Here is a 15,605-nt window from a genome sequence, read left to right on the forward strand (position 1 = left end):
AGACGAGGAATGGTCACAGTTCAGGGCGCGCCATTGGCTATAGAATGGTTTAGGCATCAGTGAAGTGCAGCAAAGTCGTAACTGGAACAATTATATTACATTGCTTTACACTTAAGGCAACACTGCCTATCTGCCCCAGGCATGGCACCTGACACACAGGTGTGAGATAGGGTATAGCAAAGTATAGAAATTGTAGCAGCATGTAAACACTTTAGGGGCCTATTTTTCTTCCTGTTAAAAAAGGTGCAAAAATACACCATGGGCCCCTTTCGTGAAAGCACGATTTTTTTTCTAGTTTATAGAACTTTTAGTAATGACCATGATAATATTGTTAAAATTACGCAACTTTTTTGCGGTTTGCGTTCACATATTTTTCCCATTTATTCAAGCTTTGGTATCATGACTATCTTTTTGGCCAGGCTGGGTCTGTAGAATGCTATTGAGTCCTATGGGAGGCTTCCAAAATCATGCATTGAAGTTTCAATGCCAGAAAATTTTGTGACTTTCTGATTGTAACCACGATATTTTCGTATGACCGTGAAAATTTTTTTCGCACATCAGAAATTATGGTTACTCCGAATCTTTTCCAATCGTGCTTTTAACCAGTGAAAATCCGTGCATTACCAGGCAACACTGTGACAAAAGCTGTGCAATGATTTTCAGTGATGGTGTTCCTCTGTGTAAAAACCTGGTGTAAATGGAAGCAGCAATCTGAAAATGCTATGGGTAAATATGTCATTTATCCATTGTAGCTTTTTTCATGTTTTTTTTTCTACCAACTTACTTGGTGCTTAAAGAGATACTGACACCAGAAATGAAACCTTTTTTACATCTATCATAACAATGTCTTTCAATGCTATTTATAATTTTGCCTTATAAGTATTTGTCCAATGCTTTTACATTACCTATCGGATCCCCCATGTTCCTCTATGAGGGCGCGGCCATATTTGTGCAGCAGGAGTCCGTTAGAATTAGAAGCTGTAACTGACAGGCTGAAAAGGGACACTTAGGTTGGCAAAACAGGTTTAGGAACTTCAAGTATGGTCAACATGACCTATAGATAACTTTTTATGTAGATTCATATTTTAAAAAGTTGTTTTTTCGTGTTAGTATCACTTTAAATTTTTCCCTTTCATTTTAATGGATTGCGTGAAGTCTGAAGTGGTGTAAAATAATGGCATCAAATAAAACACACACATCTTGATAAATTCACGATTTACTTTACACAGCTTTTAACACTGATTTTCTGGCATGGATTAGCAGCGAATTCTGCATTTCACCATTGGTGAATTGTTTTGCGAAACTTCTGTTAAATTTTGCTGCGTAAAAATGTCATGCGTCAAAAGATGTTATCTTATCAAGGCTTGGAGGGCCACAGGTAGGTCATCCTTTTATTAAGGGTTCTGTATTGCACTAAACCATGTATTAATCCATGATTCCTTGGCTTGATCATTCTGGGCACTCCCAATGCAGCTCCTTCCAGCTGGACAAATCTGAAAATACATTCAGTGACCCTGCCAAGTGCTCAATGAAATACTCAGTGCCATATATCTCACCTTACTGACTCCTAATCTGGCCTAACCAAGGTTGGACTGGGGGGTGCAGGGCCCCGCCGGCCACGTCCCCTGATGCACCCCCCAGAGGGGCCCCCTCCTGATGTCCTACCCTGAGCGCGCATAAGTGAAAAGCGTCTGGGGCGGCCGGGGAGTGGCAACAGATCTGGGTTGCTGGGGCCCACCGGGTTTTTTCCCGGTGTCCCGGCGGCCCAGTCCGACCCTGGGTCTAACCCCATACTCTGTGTCTCATGACCTCTCCTTTTTTTAGATTGTAAGTTTTTGTGATTAGGGCCCGCTTCCCCTTCTGGTTCAGTCAGTGTTTGTACTCTACATGTTTGCTGTATACACCTTTCTGTACTACAGTGCTGCATAAAATTGTAATGCTTGCTAATTATTAATAATATAAAATAATTCACCTGCCATGTAAAACACATTTACCACAATGATGTTGCCTTTATGTTGTGCTGTTAAACAATCCCTTTATAGAAATATTTTATTGGAAGTGTGTGCCTCCCCTCTGAGATGAAGACTACTAGAATAAATCTATACAGGTATGGGACCAGAATGCTTGGGACCTGGGGTTCTCCGGATAAGGGGTCTTTCTGTAATTCGGATCTCCTACCTTAAGTCTACTTAAAAAATTATTTAAACAGTAATTAAACCCAATAAGATTGTTTTGCGTCCAAAAAGGATTAATTATATCTTAGTTGGGATCAAGTACAATTTACTGTTTTATTATTACAGAGAAAAAGGAAATCATTACTAAAAACGTGAATTACTTGATTACAATGGAGTCTATGGGAGATGGCCTTTCCGTAATTCAGAAATTTCTGGATAATGGGTTTCCGGATAAGAGGTCCGATACCTGAAGTATAAACAGAACATATATACAGAAATTCAGTTCATCATTGTCTCCTGGCTCGACCCCCCCTGACCTCTCCCTTATCAACCTAAAAGAGCAGAGCAGTGCACCTGGGCGCCATGTATTGTTCAATCGTAGAAACTTTGGGTCTCACCACCGACAAGGACCCTGCTTGCGCATGAGCAGTTGGGGCTATCAGGAATCTGTGCATGCTCAGTGTCTGTGTCGGTGGTGAGACCTAAAGCTTCTATGTTTGAACGGAAGATGGCGCCCAGGTGTGCTGCTGCACTGCTCTTTTAGGTTGTGGTTTGCAATAGGGGCAGTACAGAGTATGCGATAAGGGAGAAGTGAGGGGGGTCAAGGCAGGCCAGTTAAGGGGGCTTTTATAGCTGGGGGTGTAGTTCTCCTTTAAATGCAAAGAAAGAAGAGGACCAATATAGATTCTATGGACATCTAGGTGAAGGTAAAGAGATCTTACCATGATAAGTTGTTATGATTAAACAGCTTCATAAACACTAAAAATTAATGACAGGTTTGACTTCCCCTTTTATTTGGACTCCCATAATTCAATGTCCATAGGACACAAAACCCATAAAAAATAAAAGGGCAGATGAAGATATTGACTATTTTAATGTAACTTTAAAGGACATGTAAACCCCACACACAAAAATTAGTGAACAGCCTCTTTGAAATCTTTCAGTACCTGCCACTCTGGTTGTTCAGAGGTTAATAGTAAGGTAAGGCTGAAACATCTCCTTAATCACTTAGATTTCCTTCTCCTGTAACCCACACAGCCCCTTTTCTCAGGAATTTGCTTTGGCTGTTGGCTTGTGGGCATGCTCAGTGGTTCTAAGCTCAGATTACTAAACATGCCCTCCAGTCTAGCAGCCAGTGAAGAGATGGCATTGCTGGTTCCTATAGAAACTCAGCTCTAGCTGTCTGGAGTTACCCAGTTTAGGGCCCCACCACCTCACTTCTGACATTATATCCCATTACCCTGGTTTTTACAATTACCCCCTTTGAGTAAGATGTGTGCATGAACAGTAAGCATTCAATGACATGAGAAGGCCCCTCCAAATAGGCCATGCCCCATACCATATAGGCCGTGCCCACCTTTTTGGCGGTGACCATTATTATTAGAAAATTGGCATCTCTGAAATGTTGCTTTTGGTTGCTCATTTAGACCCCCTGGAAAATTTGCTGCAGACTCCCAAGGATGTTTTGTATAATTCTATGTTTTACAGAGAGAACACTCTACCCTAGTATAGTTCTAGGAATATTTAGTACAGCAAAAGTATGTGTGTGTCCCACACACACACTTTTGCTGTTCTATATATTAACATTATCATGCTGCTGAAGTTTGTATACATCATATTGCTTTCCTGGTGTTTGATGAGCAATGTTTCCAATGCTTCTATTCATCATTTGCTTCTAGCTGTGGCTGGTGTCCTTCTGCTCCATCACAAATCTCCAGCAAGAAGACTCACTGTGAGGTTCTCAGTTTGTGGGTCCCAACCCCCCCCCCCCCCCCCCGGGTTGGAGACATAGAAACAGAGAACCTCACAGTGACTCTACTTACAGGAGATATGTGATGGCAATTAAAAGTTGATATATGCTTTGAGAGTAGACAGTGGTTTGACATACTGTAGAATAAAAGAAAATATTAAAGCGGTTGCAGGCTTCAGTAACATTGTCACTAATGAGGTTATCAAGGAAATCAGCTTTTTATACTAGCAGGGTGCCAAGCCTTTACTGAGAGAGAGGAGGTGAAGGAGCAGAAGAACACCAGCCATAGCTAGAAGCAAATGATAAAAAGCAAATGATGAATAGAAAAAACTAGGAAACATCGCTAATCAAACACCAGGAAAGCAATATGATGCATACAAACTTCAGCAGCATAATTACAGTTAGCAGATAAGTGACAAGACATTTCAAACATATAAGGTATTAAAGCACCCAAGGTCACAGCTAGTGCTATCTCTGTGAGATCTCTTACCTCCTCACAGCAGCTGCAGTATCCTGTCCCACAATGCACACAAACAATAGAATGGTTAATGTGCAAAGATCATTGGTGCATTCTAATGTTAACATTCACTTAAATATTATTAAAATACATATACAAATAGGAAGGCAGTGTGCAGCAAAGACACAATCTCACAGTCATCCAAACCCTCCCACTGTAAACAGTTTCTGGCACTTGAAGTCCCTTCTCTTGCCAGAGAATCCACGTACCATCCACTATAGAAAGAATAAGAAATGTCCCAAAATACATCACTTCGCAATGGAACAAGGTATTTGTTCAGTTTAAATAGAGATAAGCTAGTCCTAAAACTATGAAAACTTCACACTTTAAGATAAAGTATTTTAAACCTCTTGCAAATGTCCTTAGCAAATTTGGCTTGAAGGATGCACCCTTGAGATCTTGCACTTCAACCTAAAGCTTTTTAGAATCATTATAAAATTCATACAATAATGTGTATAGTTAGGTCCTGTCAAACTTTTTATTCAGGTCAGATGTACTGCCCATGGAATTAATGAGTTCAACAGGGATTAAAAAAACTAATGTCTCCATTTTTTCCTGCAATACTATTTATTATTATATTAAATGTATGAATCTGACATCCCAGTTTCATTATTAAATGTTTTAAAACCGAAATATGATAGTTGGTTCATATTGCAGCTACACAGACTTAACAACATTTGATAGTTCAGTACAGGACACTAGAGGGAGCAATGGTGCAACACAAAATACATTTCAACACAAAAATGGCAAACTGGTTAAGAAAAATGGCTAAATGCCACATTTTAGCAACTGTAGGTTGGGAACAGTGTTTCATATACTTTTCAGATGTCTGTTTTTAACAGATGATTCCAATAAAGCATGGGGAGTATTATTCCTTGCTACAATGAAACAGAGTGAAGCTTCTATTTGTGTTTCCTTATGTAACAGTTTTGGGGCGCATTGCAGATTTAGGCTACAATTCCTCTGTAAACTAATCAGCAATGGTAGAACCCTGGGTGAAAAAAATAAAATAAAAAGCATTCACACTACCAAATCCCCTAGAATTCACCTATTTCAATCATGCATTGAACAAGCACATTGTAATCGGTTACAAAGAAGAAGTGGCTCCATCCATGGCTCCACTGAACTCCAACAAATACCAATGAAAAGCAACAGTAGACTGGATTCTCTCTTCTGAGACACTGATGGCAACTCCATAGGATGACTGGGTCGGATGAACTGTCAACACTGCATCAATGATAGTTGGTATTTTCTGATGCAAGCCTATATACGCATTACTAATACATGTGAAGGAGGCAAAAATAACATGAAACAATCTATTGCCAGGTATAGAAAATGCTTTATTCATTTTCATTCATCCCTGAAACATTGATACCACATTTATAGCTTGTTTGGTTTTTTTTGTAAAATAAGGGTGGCTGGATAAAAAAAAGCTTTATAAACTGAGTTAATGGTATCAACAGAAAGCACACGGTACAAATCAGACAAAACAGCATGAACCTATACTTCTAGCAATATTATTAAGACAAGTCACTTAAAGTGGACTGAGTGTGCATTAAATGCTAATACCATATGGTATAGATGTTCTACTCAAGGTGTCACACAAACTGTGTCAGGGTATAGTTTTGAGAGATTTGTGCATTTCAATAAAGGTTATTACACAGATCTATAGATGAAGGTCAATATAAGAAGAAGGCTTAGAAGATCTGTGTATGCTCCATGAGGACGCAGCAGTGCAGAAAAAGCAAACTCTGCAAACCTGTAGTCCCTTTTAGCGTTTTATTGTTCATTAGATGGGCAGCCACAGGTACACAGTATCATTTTGTGGCTGGTGTGAATGCGGGGGCTCTAGAAGAGGTTGCAGACAGCACCTTTTAACTGGTTTTAAAGGTCTAGTTTTGGTTTTGTTTATTATTTACCAGTGGCCATTTTCTAAGGCTTTACAAAACTGAAGGTAATAAGAAGCAAGCAAACCCTGAGTCACAGAAACTGTCATTACAAAATAATGCCTTTTGACAATGCCAATTTTTTAATTTATATTTCAAATGTGTTTCTTACCCTATTATAGACATGGCTGTTTGCAATAGTTCTCTTTAAGATGGAAAGCAAGACACATCCAAGAATGAAATTTAGTGAAGTGTTACATTGGAATAATCAGAGAATGGGAACAAAAACACAACATGAGAGAGAAACCTTGTGTGTGTGTGTTGTCTATTAAGGCATCCTTGATTGCCATAAAAAATGTAAACTTTATATCAGAGGCCAAGAATAATGGCTATTGGATTCAGGGTTAGTGCACTAATACTGTTGTTTGGGTTCCAATTCATCCCACAGTATATATAATGTCTAACATGCTGCATGTTTGTTCATTATTTAAGAAACAACCAGTTGTGAATCATTTTTTTTAAATATGTATAAACCTCTGTCAAAAATTGGCACACGTGAGACAGAGTGGTGGAGTAAGATTTGTTTTCCCTGTTTATGAAGGTATGCATATTTAATTACTGAACATAATACATGACCAGAAACACACATTGGTTCTTAATCAGATGCACATTGCACAAAAGGAACATCCTTGTAAACATCTTCTCCATGCTAAATTGATCTCCTCAAGCTGGATGTGAAGCAGCATTTAGCAGCAACCTGAATGTCGATGGCAGCCTCAAATTGCTATGCTGTGGCTTTTACCATACTGTAGAATGCGAAATATTACTTAACAGCACTGAAATTTACTTTCTGCTGGCATTGCCTCCTGGTCGACCCTTATGCTGCCATCATCATTTTCCTCTACAGGAAAGTTCTTGGCATTTGCGAGTATGTTTTCTACCAAACATCGAGCAGCTTCATCTATATTCATGTTGTCCTAAAAAACAAACAATTTGTCACTCAGAGAGCTGAAGTAAATATGTGTGCAGCACATTCATTCAGAGACCAACCTGACTCTATCAGTGAGGCACAAATGGAAATTACAAATTACATTTTAAGAGGTTAATGCCTTTATGAGCAACCTTTGTGTAACAGCACACTGTGTTAAACCAAAACTCAAATAAAACTCGAAAAGCTTGACTATCGCAAATTAAAAATATGACTTGTCTTTGCCTAGGACAATTCCCATTGACTTCTACATGAACTCGCAAGCTTTTAGCTGCTGAATTTTTACATTTGAGTTTTCGGGGTTTTTTTGCACTTAATAAATAACAGACATTTGAGTTTTTGTATAAAGTTCAATTTGAACATTGATAAATTGCCCCCTTATGGCTCTGGCACACAGGGAGAATAGTGAAAATGTAAATCGCTGGTGGGATGGCATACGCGGTGGCACGATTTCAGTGAAATTGCGGAAGTTGCCTTGAGAGGAAACTTCTGCGATTTCACTCAAATCGTGCCACTGCGTATGCCATCCCATCAGCGATTTACATTTTCGCCGGTGGGATGGCATTTTGGGGAGAATAGTCGCCCGTGAACAGGGAGATTTGTTGCGGGTGACTAATCTCCCCGTGTGCCAGAGCCCTTAGTGTTTTATCACCCTTCCATGAAGATACTAATCACCAGAGTCTATTTGCTCTAATTGTTTGCAGGTGGTAAAAGTAAAATATAATGAACAACTTAAGATAAAAAGGATAAGATTAAAATCCTAATCCTCTCAGTGCTACATGCTATACTTTGATTAACTGATCTTTGTACATAAAGCTTTCTAGGTTTCTGCTGCTCACCCCCTATCCACTAACCTACAACTATATGATCAGGTTCAGCGCTGATGCAAGGAGCATGTAAAGTTGCGCAGTGAGTGGTAGTACTCATGGCCTTGCTCATTTTAATATAATTAACCCCTAAAGTCTGCCAATATGAATAAAATAAGCGTTGAGTTTGTGAATTCAAGTTTGTTTTTCTAAATTGAATAAACTTGCATGTAGAACTCTCCCTTATTGATTAATAAGGAAAACTTGTTCAAATCAAAAACTCGAACAACTCAAATATGGCTTGACTTTGCATTGGACAACTCCTATTGACTACAAGCTTTTAGATGGCAAATTTTTACATTTGAGTTTTTGTTTTTTTTGTACTTAATACCAGACATCAAGTTTTTGCAACATAATTCGAATTCAAGTTTTTTAAGTGCAAAAAAACTTGAATTGTGAAAAAAAAATCAAACCTGAAAGTTGCTAAATGTTCCCCTTAAAGTCATTTATGATGTCATTTATAAATGAAGACTTATTGCTATATATACACCAGATCCCATAATTTAAGATATATTTTGTTGATATAGGTAATAAAATAAAAAATGGTACAGTACTAAATCTAGGGAAGAAACTATATAAAGTTGCATTTTAGTTATCTGATAAAGTTATGAACTGAATATCTGTACTTTGACAGTATGCATGAATATCACGTTTGAAAAATTGCAGAGATAAAACCTCATCTCTCAAACCATAAGTATATAGACTTAATATGCTGTTATTTTGCAATGGTTCTATCATTTATAGGAGGAAACCTTGTTACCTTTGCAGATGTTTCAAACCATGCAGCAAAGCCATTTTCTTTACAGAAGTTGTCCATCTGGTGAGGGCTTTGTAAGCTGTTTTCCTTCTTTTGATCACACTTATTGGCCAGAAGAACTGCAGGAATAGGGCCCCCGCTTGGAAGAAACACTTTGCTGTCCAAGTCAGATTTCCACTTTGTGATGGCTTCAAAGGTTGATCCTCTTGTTACATCAAATACCACAAAAGCTCCAACAGCCTCCTTATAGTATACGCGTGTCATGTTTCCAAATCGTTCTTGTCCTATAGAAGAAAAACATAATTTCAGACCTAGAATACATTTTTAGACTTAAACTGGCCGTACAAGTAAAGATCCCCTCATCTGGCAAGGTTGCCAAGGACTTTCCCCGATATGAGGAGGGCAGTGTCGGGCTAATCCAACTGTTTGGCCTTCAGTGATGGGGATACAGGGCATGAGGTTGAGTATTGTATCAACGAGCTAATGTGGTCCTTGATCCAACTGGATTTTTAACCTGTTTTGGCCAGATATCAGTCTGGCAGGCCCGTTGGAGGTTCTCTTACATGGGCAAAATAGCTGGCCTGAACGGGCCAAATTGATAGCTTAAATATTACTGTGTATGGCGAACTTTACACTGAACAGTAAGCAAAGGCAAACACTACAAAATTTATAAAGTCTTTTTTTTTAACAGAAAATGTATTGCTAAAGTGTAAAATTAAAGTGGTTTCAGTTTCACTGTTCCGCATTGATAAGTACAACAAAATAAATAAATAAAATCTTCAGATATGCTTTAATTAAAACAATAGGAAAATTGCATTAAGACATAAGCCCTATTTATTGGACACAGACTAAACACCGTTTAGCCTCATTAACTGCCTGCTTGCTGTTTCTCCTAAAATGTATGACACCTGCTGTCAAGGACCTCAAGGCCAGCGCCGCAGAATATTTTCAGCTTTGTTTTTGATTTATGATGCATTATGTGTTTGCTAGCAATGTGGTATGATACAGTCAAAGATCAACGAAGGGACGGGTTAAAATGAAAAATTAATTAGACAAACATTTAAGGGTGGCAAAGAAAGCAAGCAGTTTGGTTAAGAAAACGACCAATAAGAGTGAGATTAGGAACTAGCACACTAAGCAGGCAGAACAATGTTTGGGTAAGTGCTAAAACAGAGGTAAGGACAGAAATAGCTAAGCTTGACAAAATTCAGATTACTGGGCTGATGATGGGGACATGCCAAATACTGTGGTGCAGTCATTGCTAATATGTTTAGCCACAGCTATGGTGGAACCCTACCTTTCTTGCTGTGTATAAATAAGGAGCGAGTCTCCTGTCTGGCCTTCACCTTAAAATGGCTAAGTTTGAAAACATGCTCTATTTGAAAAACCTGTAAATATGTTGGTTAGTCAGTATTCTTTAACACCCATAGAATTAGGTCCCCTGATATTCCCCCAAAACAATTAAGGAGTAAAAAGGGGTAACTCAATACTAAACAATTATGCAGTGTGAGAGGAAATTGAAATACTTGCAGAAAACCCACACAGACATTTGTAGAGAATAAAAACACCTTGCAGCTCGGAAAGGTCTAGGTTAATACAATAAAAATCAGGCCGAGCAGATGTTACAGCTCTAAATATTCACCTAAGAAGATATAAAAAGTCGGCAAAAAGCAAAATCTCATCTTTTACTGCAATAAAAATTTTAATGAAATGAATAAGAATTATTCCTCCACAATAGCAAATTATACACTTGAGAAACAGTTTAATAGTTCTTTTTTTCTGGTCATGTAATAATTTCCGAGAATAACAGGCTTCATAAACTTCCTATAACTCTTCTTCCTTGTTGAGGTCAGTTTCAGACAGGAGGACACGCACATAAGCGCCAGCAGCTGCTTGCACAAGTTTTGCTCACTGGATACAGCAGGCCAGCTCTGTAGAGGTCTCACAGAGACTCATGTGTCTAACTGCGCAAGGCATGAGGAGAGACATACTGAGGGACCAATGTAGTGATTAACTTTCATGGGAAAGTAAATATTTACTATATCAAGTCAAATATTGGTAACTGACCATTGAGTTGAGTTGAATATTTTCTCTAGAACCTGTTAATAGCAAAATGTTTCCTTCATATAATTATAAACTACTAATAGATTTGTGTGCATGACTCTTAGTTAAAGGGCATTTAAACCCCAAAAAGTTTGATGCAGACTTAATCAGGGGGTTTTTCTGAACATTTTAACATTACTCTCTGAACAACTGACATTCATTTTCTATTCTTAGTGGTTTCTGAGGTATTTAAATGTTTAGAATACTAATACAGGTATGGGATCTGTTTTCTGGAAACCCAGTTTCCAAAAAGAGTCACAGGAAGGCCATCTCCCATAAGCAAAAAAATTTCAATTTTTGAAAATAATTTCCTTTTTCTCTGTAATAATAAAACAGCAACTTTTAATTAATGGAATTAATCCTTATTGGAGGAAAACAATTCTTTTGGGTTTAATTAATGTTAATTAATTAATAAAGATTTTAGCAGACATATATGAAGATCCAAATTACAGAAAGATCCTTATCCTGAAAAAGCCAGGTCCTGAGCCTTCTGGATTACAGGTCCCATATCTGTAGCAGGATATTAGCTTGTCAGCAACCAGTGGGTTAGCTGATTCCAGGAAATGCAGAGACAGTACATAGAGAGGGGGAGGCCTATTTATCAACATTCATATGTGTCATTTTCATATTTGGATGACTTAGTATACTGAATTGGTATATTGAATTGAATAATCTTACAATTTGAAAAACAATGTTACGTGGGGTTATTTATGTCAACCCCCAAAATAATTTTTTGAAAACAATTCCAAGCAACTTTCCATTGTGAATTTATTGAAATTTTTTATTTCTTTAAAAAACGTTATTTGTAAATGTAATTGCTATTAAAAGCAGCATTTGCTAAACCCCTGGTTGTTACTTTTTAAACAATGTTGCAAATGCCAGGCTCCTCCAGCAAGGCAGGTCTGTCAGTTATAGTACAAGTGATGGATTCTCAGAATGAAATATTAAAACACTGACACATTATCATAAAAGATTTACAATACAAAGAGATCTATTGTCACCAGGACAGGCAAATTTACACACACACATACATATATATATATATATATATATATATATATATATATACACACATACACATGCATTATACTGTACATACATATAATTATTTAAAGGAACAGTAACACCAAAAAATGAAAGTGTATAAAAATAATTAATATATTATGTACTATTGCCCTGCACTGGTAAAAGTTGTGTGTTTGCTTCATAAACACTACTACAGTTTATATAAATACCCTGCTGTGTAGCCACGGGGGCAGCCATTTAAATTGAAAAAAGGAGAAAAGGCACAGGTTACTAAGCAGATAACAGATAAGTAGCATAGATTGCCATTGTATTCTACACAGTTTATCTGTTATCTTCTTATGTAACCTGTGCCTTTTCTCTTTTTTTCAATTTAAATGGCTGCCCCCATGGCTACACAACAGCTATTTCTATTAACTACAGTAGTCTTTCTGAAGCAAACACACAACATTTACCAGTGCAGGGCAACAGTACATTATATTTTAATTATTTTAAAACATTTTTATTTTTTAGTGTTACTGTTCCTTTAAACAGTAAAATTGTACAGTACTGCATATTCAAATAGCGCTTTATAAGCACATACCCAATAGGGTCAGCTATAATAAAAACCTAAGGGAGTCACATTTTGATATATACTGTAGTTCCTGTCTGGCAACTGATGTCCAAATTCATTGCAAGTACACATTTTGTGTCAGACACAAAAGAGACAGTTCCTCTTGGTGTCACTTTTTGTTCTATTTAAGCAAATTGTTCTTATATTTGTATCTGATTTTCTTTATAAGTCTGATAATAAAGAAGTACATTGTACTTGCTGATAGCAAAGCTGCATAAGTCCATGTTGTTGGTAAAAAAAAGTCCTATTGGGTGTTTTTTTACTTCTAAATGTTGTTTAGTAGGTTAATGCAGATAATAGATGCCATACTTGTATTATGTCAATTTAGATAAAAACTATTATATAATCTAACTTTTAGGCTACTGTCACACATTTTCTGCCCAGGCAGATTTTTGCGGGTTGAGAAAATCCTGATACTGCAAGTCCAGACTGCCATTCACATTATAGCAAATTGCACACAGAGGCAACACAGAAAACACTATTGATCACATTTATGAAAATATGTGTTGTCGTGTTGTTTAATTATCTTGCATAATCTCAAGTTATCTCTTTCTGATTTAAACTGAATTATATAGCTTTTTTTTTGGCAGCTCTCCAGTTTGGAAAAAACTGCAGCTATCGGGTTGCTAGAATAAATTGGACTAGGCAGAGGTTTTCATATTAAAGATGGAAGGAATTGAAACTGATAAGTAATTAAAATGTACATTAACAGTAAAATTGTAGCCACACACAGAGCAATAGGTTTCTGGCTGCCAGGGTCAGAGACCCCCCATTTAAAAGAAAGAGGCAGAAAAAGTAAGAAAATAATTCAAAAACTATAAATGCAGATCAACAGAAAGTTCCTAGGAATTGGACATTCTGTAACATACTTTAACCCCTCAACTTCAAAACAGATCTTAACTAGGTTAATCTTGATCAAGTTCAACAGAAGAATTATATTTGAACATTTGATGAGTCGGGTAACATCTCAAGGAGCAGAAAAACACATACTGTAGCTAGCTGCCAAAATCAAAATTAAGGGGAAAGCATTATTCTTATTAAACATGGATTTCCAACACCAGCTTTAGTTAATGTGTTTCTGTGTGTGACATTTGCGTTAGACCTAATAGGTTTTTGAATATAGACAGCTGGAATAAATGAACACAAAATTAAACCATTTTCATTATTCTTCAGTAAAAAAAAGTGTCAGTTAAAAGTCTTTTTGCCCATTTACCCATAAACTTATTATGAAAGCATTCTAAAAATGTTCAAATTGCTTCAGCATTGCTCTTAATGTCAGAAAAATGTGTCCTAATCCAGAGTGCACATGGTTAGGGATTTCTAGTCACTCGAGCAAAGTCTCATTCCTGAAAAAAAGGAGGATAATCCTTTTTTTTTTCTTTATTGCATTAAAACACTTTTGCTTACCAAATCTAAATGGGGGGTGCAATAAAAATGAGCATAGAGAGACCTGGATAAATAAGAAAGCCTTGAGCAAGACTTTCACAACCTGCATGCCTGTTTTCTCCTCCATGTTTGTTAAATCATTGTGATGTCCCTTGCAGTACAAATATCTTATTTATTAGGAGTTACCCAGTCTGACAATCTACTGTATGACTACAGATAGAGACCTGCTACAAATTATTCAAGAAAATAATAGCATTTAACAAATCAGCAGTTTCAGCCTTACCATAGCACTCATTACTAAAAGTCAAAATCAAGACATTACCCTGGGCTCCAGTGGCATGGAAGGAGGAGATGTCCACACAAGTATGTTTAGTGAAAAGGGAAACTATATGGATTTAGTGATAAACATTAGTGCAGAGATGTAATTTGCATGGTTTAGCTGAATGTATGATAAGGTAAAATCAGGAATGCTGGATTTTTGGACATATATATCTACAGTATACAATTTGGTTCTGCATAAAATCACAGAAGAAAGGTTTACAGTCCTGGAAGATTAAGGTGGTAAATAATTTGACTTGTGCCACAATCTGCAAAGATTCTGTGCAGTTCCAACAAGTTTTGCTGAGGAAATATAGATGCTAGTGTCCCATAGGATTAGGGAGAGTGAGTTTACCTATGTTTTTGACTACAGACCCTCATAGAATTGACAGCTGGACAAGCATCCTCCTAGTGCAAACCTCAAAGTCAAAAGTATGTTGTACACCAGCGCTGTCCAACTTCTGTGGTACCGAGGGCCAGAATTTTTCTGGCAAATGGGGCAGAGGGCCGATAATGGAAGCCAGTTTGAGCACTCCCCCTTTTTAAACCACCCCTTTTTTAAACCCCCACTTAAAACCACACCCATGTTATCACAAGAGCAAGACTATACCCACATTAATGGTGGTAACGCAGCAAAACCCCAAATGGCTGGTGCTCACTGTAGGGATATCACCCTTCATTCATATGTGAAAGAATTATATTATGTCATACACACAACATTAAATCCCTATGCCTCCTCTTCCCCTGTGGATAGCACAGCAACCCCCAGCACATAATTACACATCTTAGGGACCATATAATGACTTTTCAAATGCTAACAAACTCCCAGAACATACCCCTGCCAGGTTCACCTCCCACAGGCAGCATAGGGCAGGCAGAGTATGGCACACACAGGCAGCATAGGGCAGGTAGAGTATGGCACACAAAGGCAGCATAGGGCAGGTAGAGTATGGCACACACAGGCAGGGTAGGGCAGGCAGAGTATGGCACACACAGGCAACATAGGGCAGACAGAGTATGGGACACACAGGCAGCATAGAGCAGGCAGAGTATGGGACACACAGGCAACATAGGGCAGGCAGAGTATGGGACACACAGGCAGCATAGAGCAGACAGAGTATGGGACACACAGGCAACATAGGGCAGGCAGAGTATGGGACACACAGGCAGCATAGAGCAGGCAGAGTATGGCACATACTCTGCCTGCCCTACCCTGCGTGTGTG

General features: G+C 37.9%; 1 protein-coding gene across 2 annotated transcripts in view; it reads right to left on the reverse strand.

Moving 5' to 3' along the window:
• Window positions 1–5,756: 5,756 nt before the first annotated feature.
• The window catches only part of rab32 (RAB32, member RAS oncogene family), a 29,135-nt gene continuing 19,286 nt past the window's right edge, over window positions 5,757–15,605 (reverse strand). Inside the window, 2 exon segments of one of the 2 annotated variants that reach the window (NM_001011276.2) lie at window positions 5,757–7,304; window positions 8,942–9,222. In NM_001011276.2, the coding sequence (NP_001011276.1) occupies window positions 7,155–7,304; window positions 8,942–9,222 (431 nt within the window). In that variant the 3' untranslated portion in view covers window positions 5,757–7,154. 2 annotated transcript variants of the gene reach the window in all.

This window comes from Xenopus tropicalis, chromosome 5 (genome assembly GCF_000004195.4).
Source record: "Xenopus tropicalis strain Nigerian chromosome 5, UCB_Xtro_10.0, whole genome shotgun sequence".
Taxonomy (NCBI): domain Eukaryota; kingdom Metazoa; phylum Chordata; class Amphibia; order Anura; family Pipidae; genus Xenopus; species Xenopus tropicalis.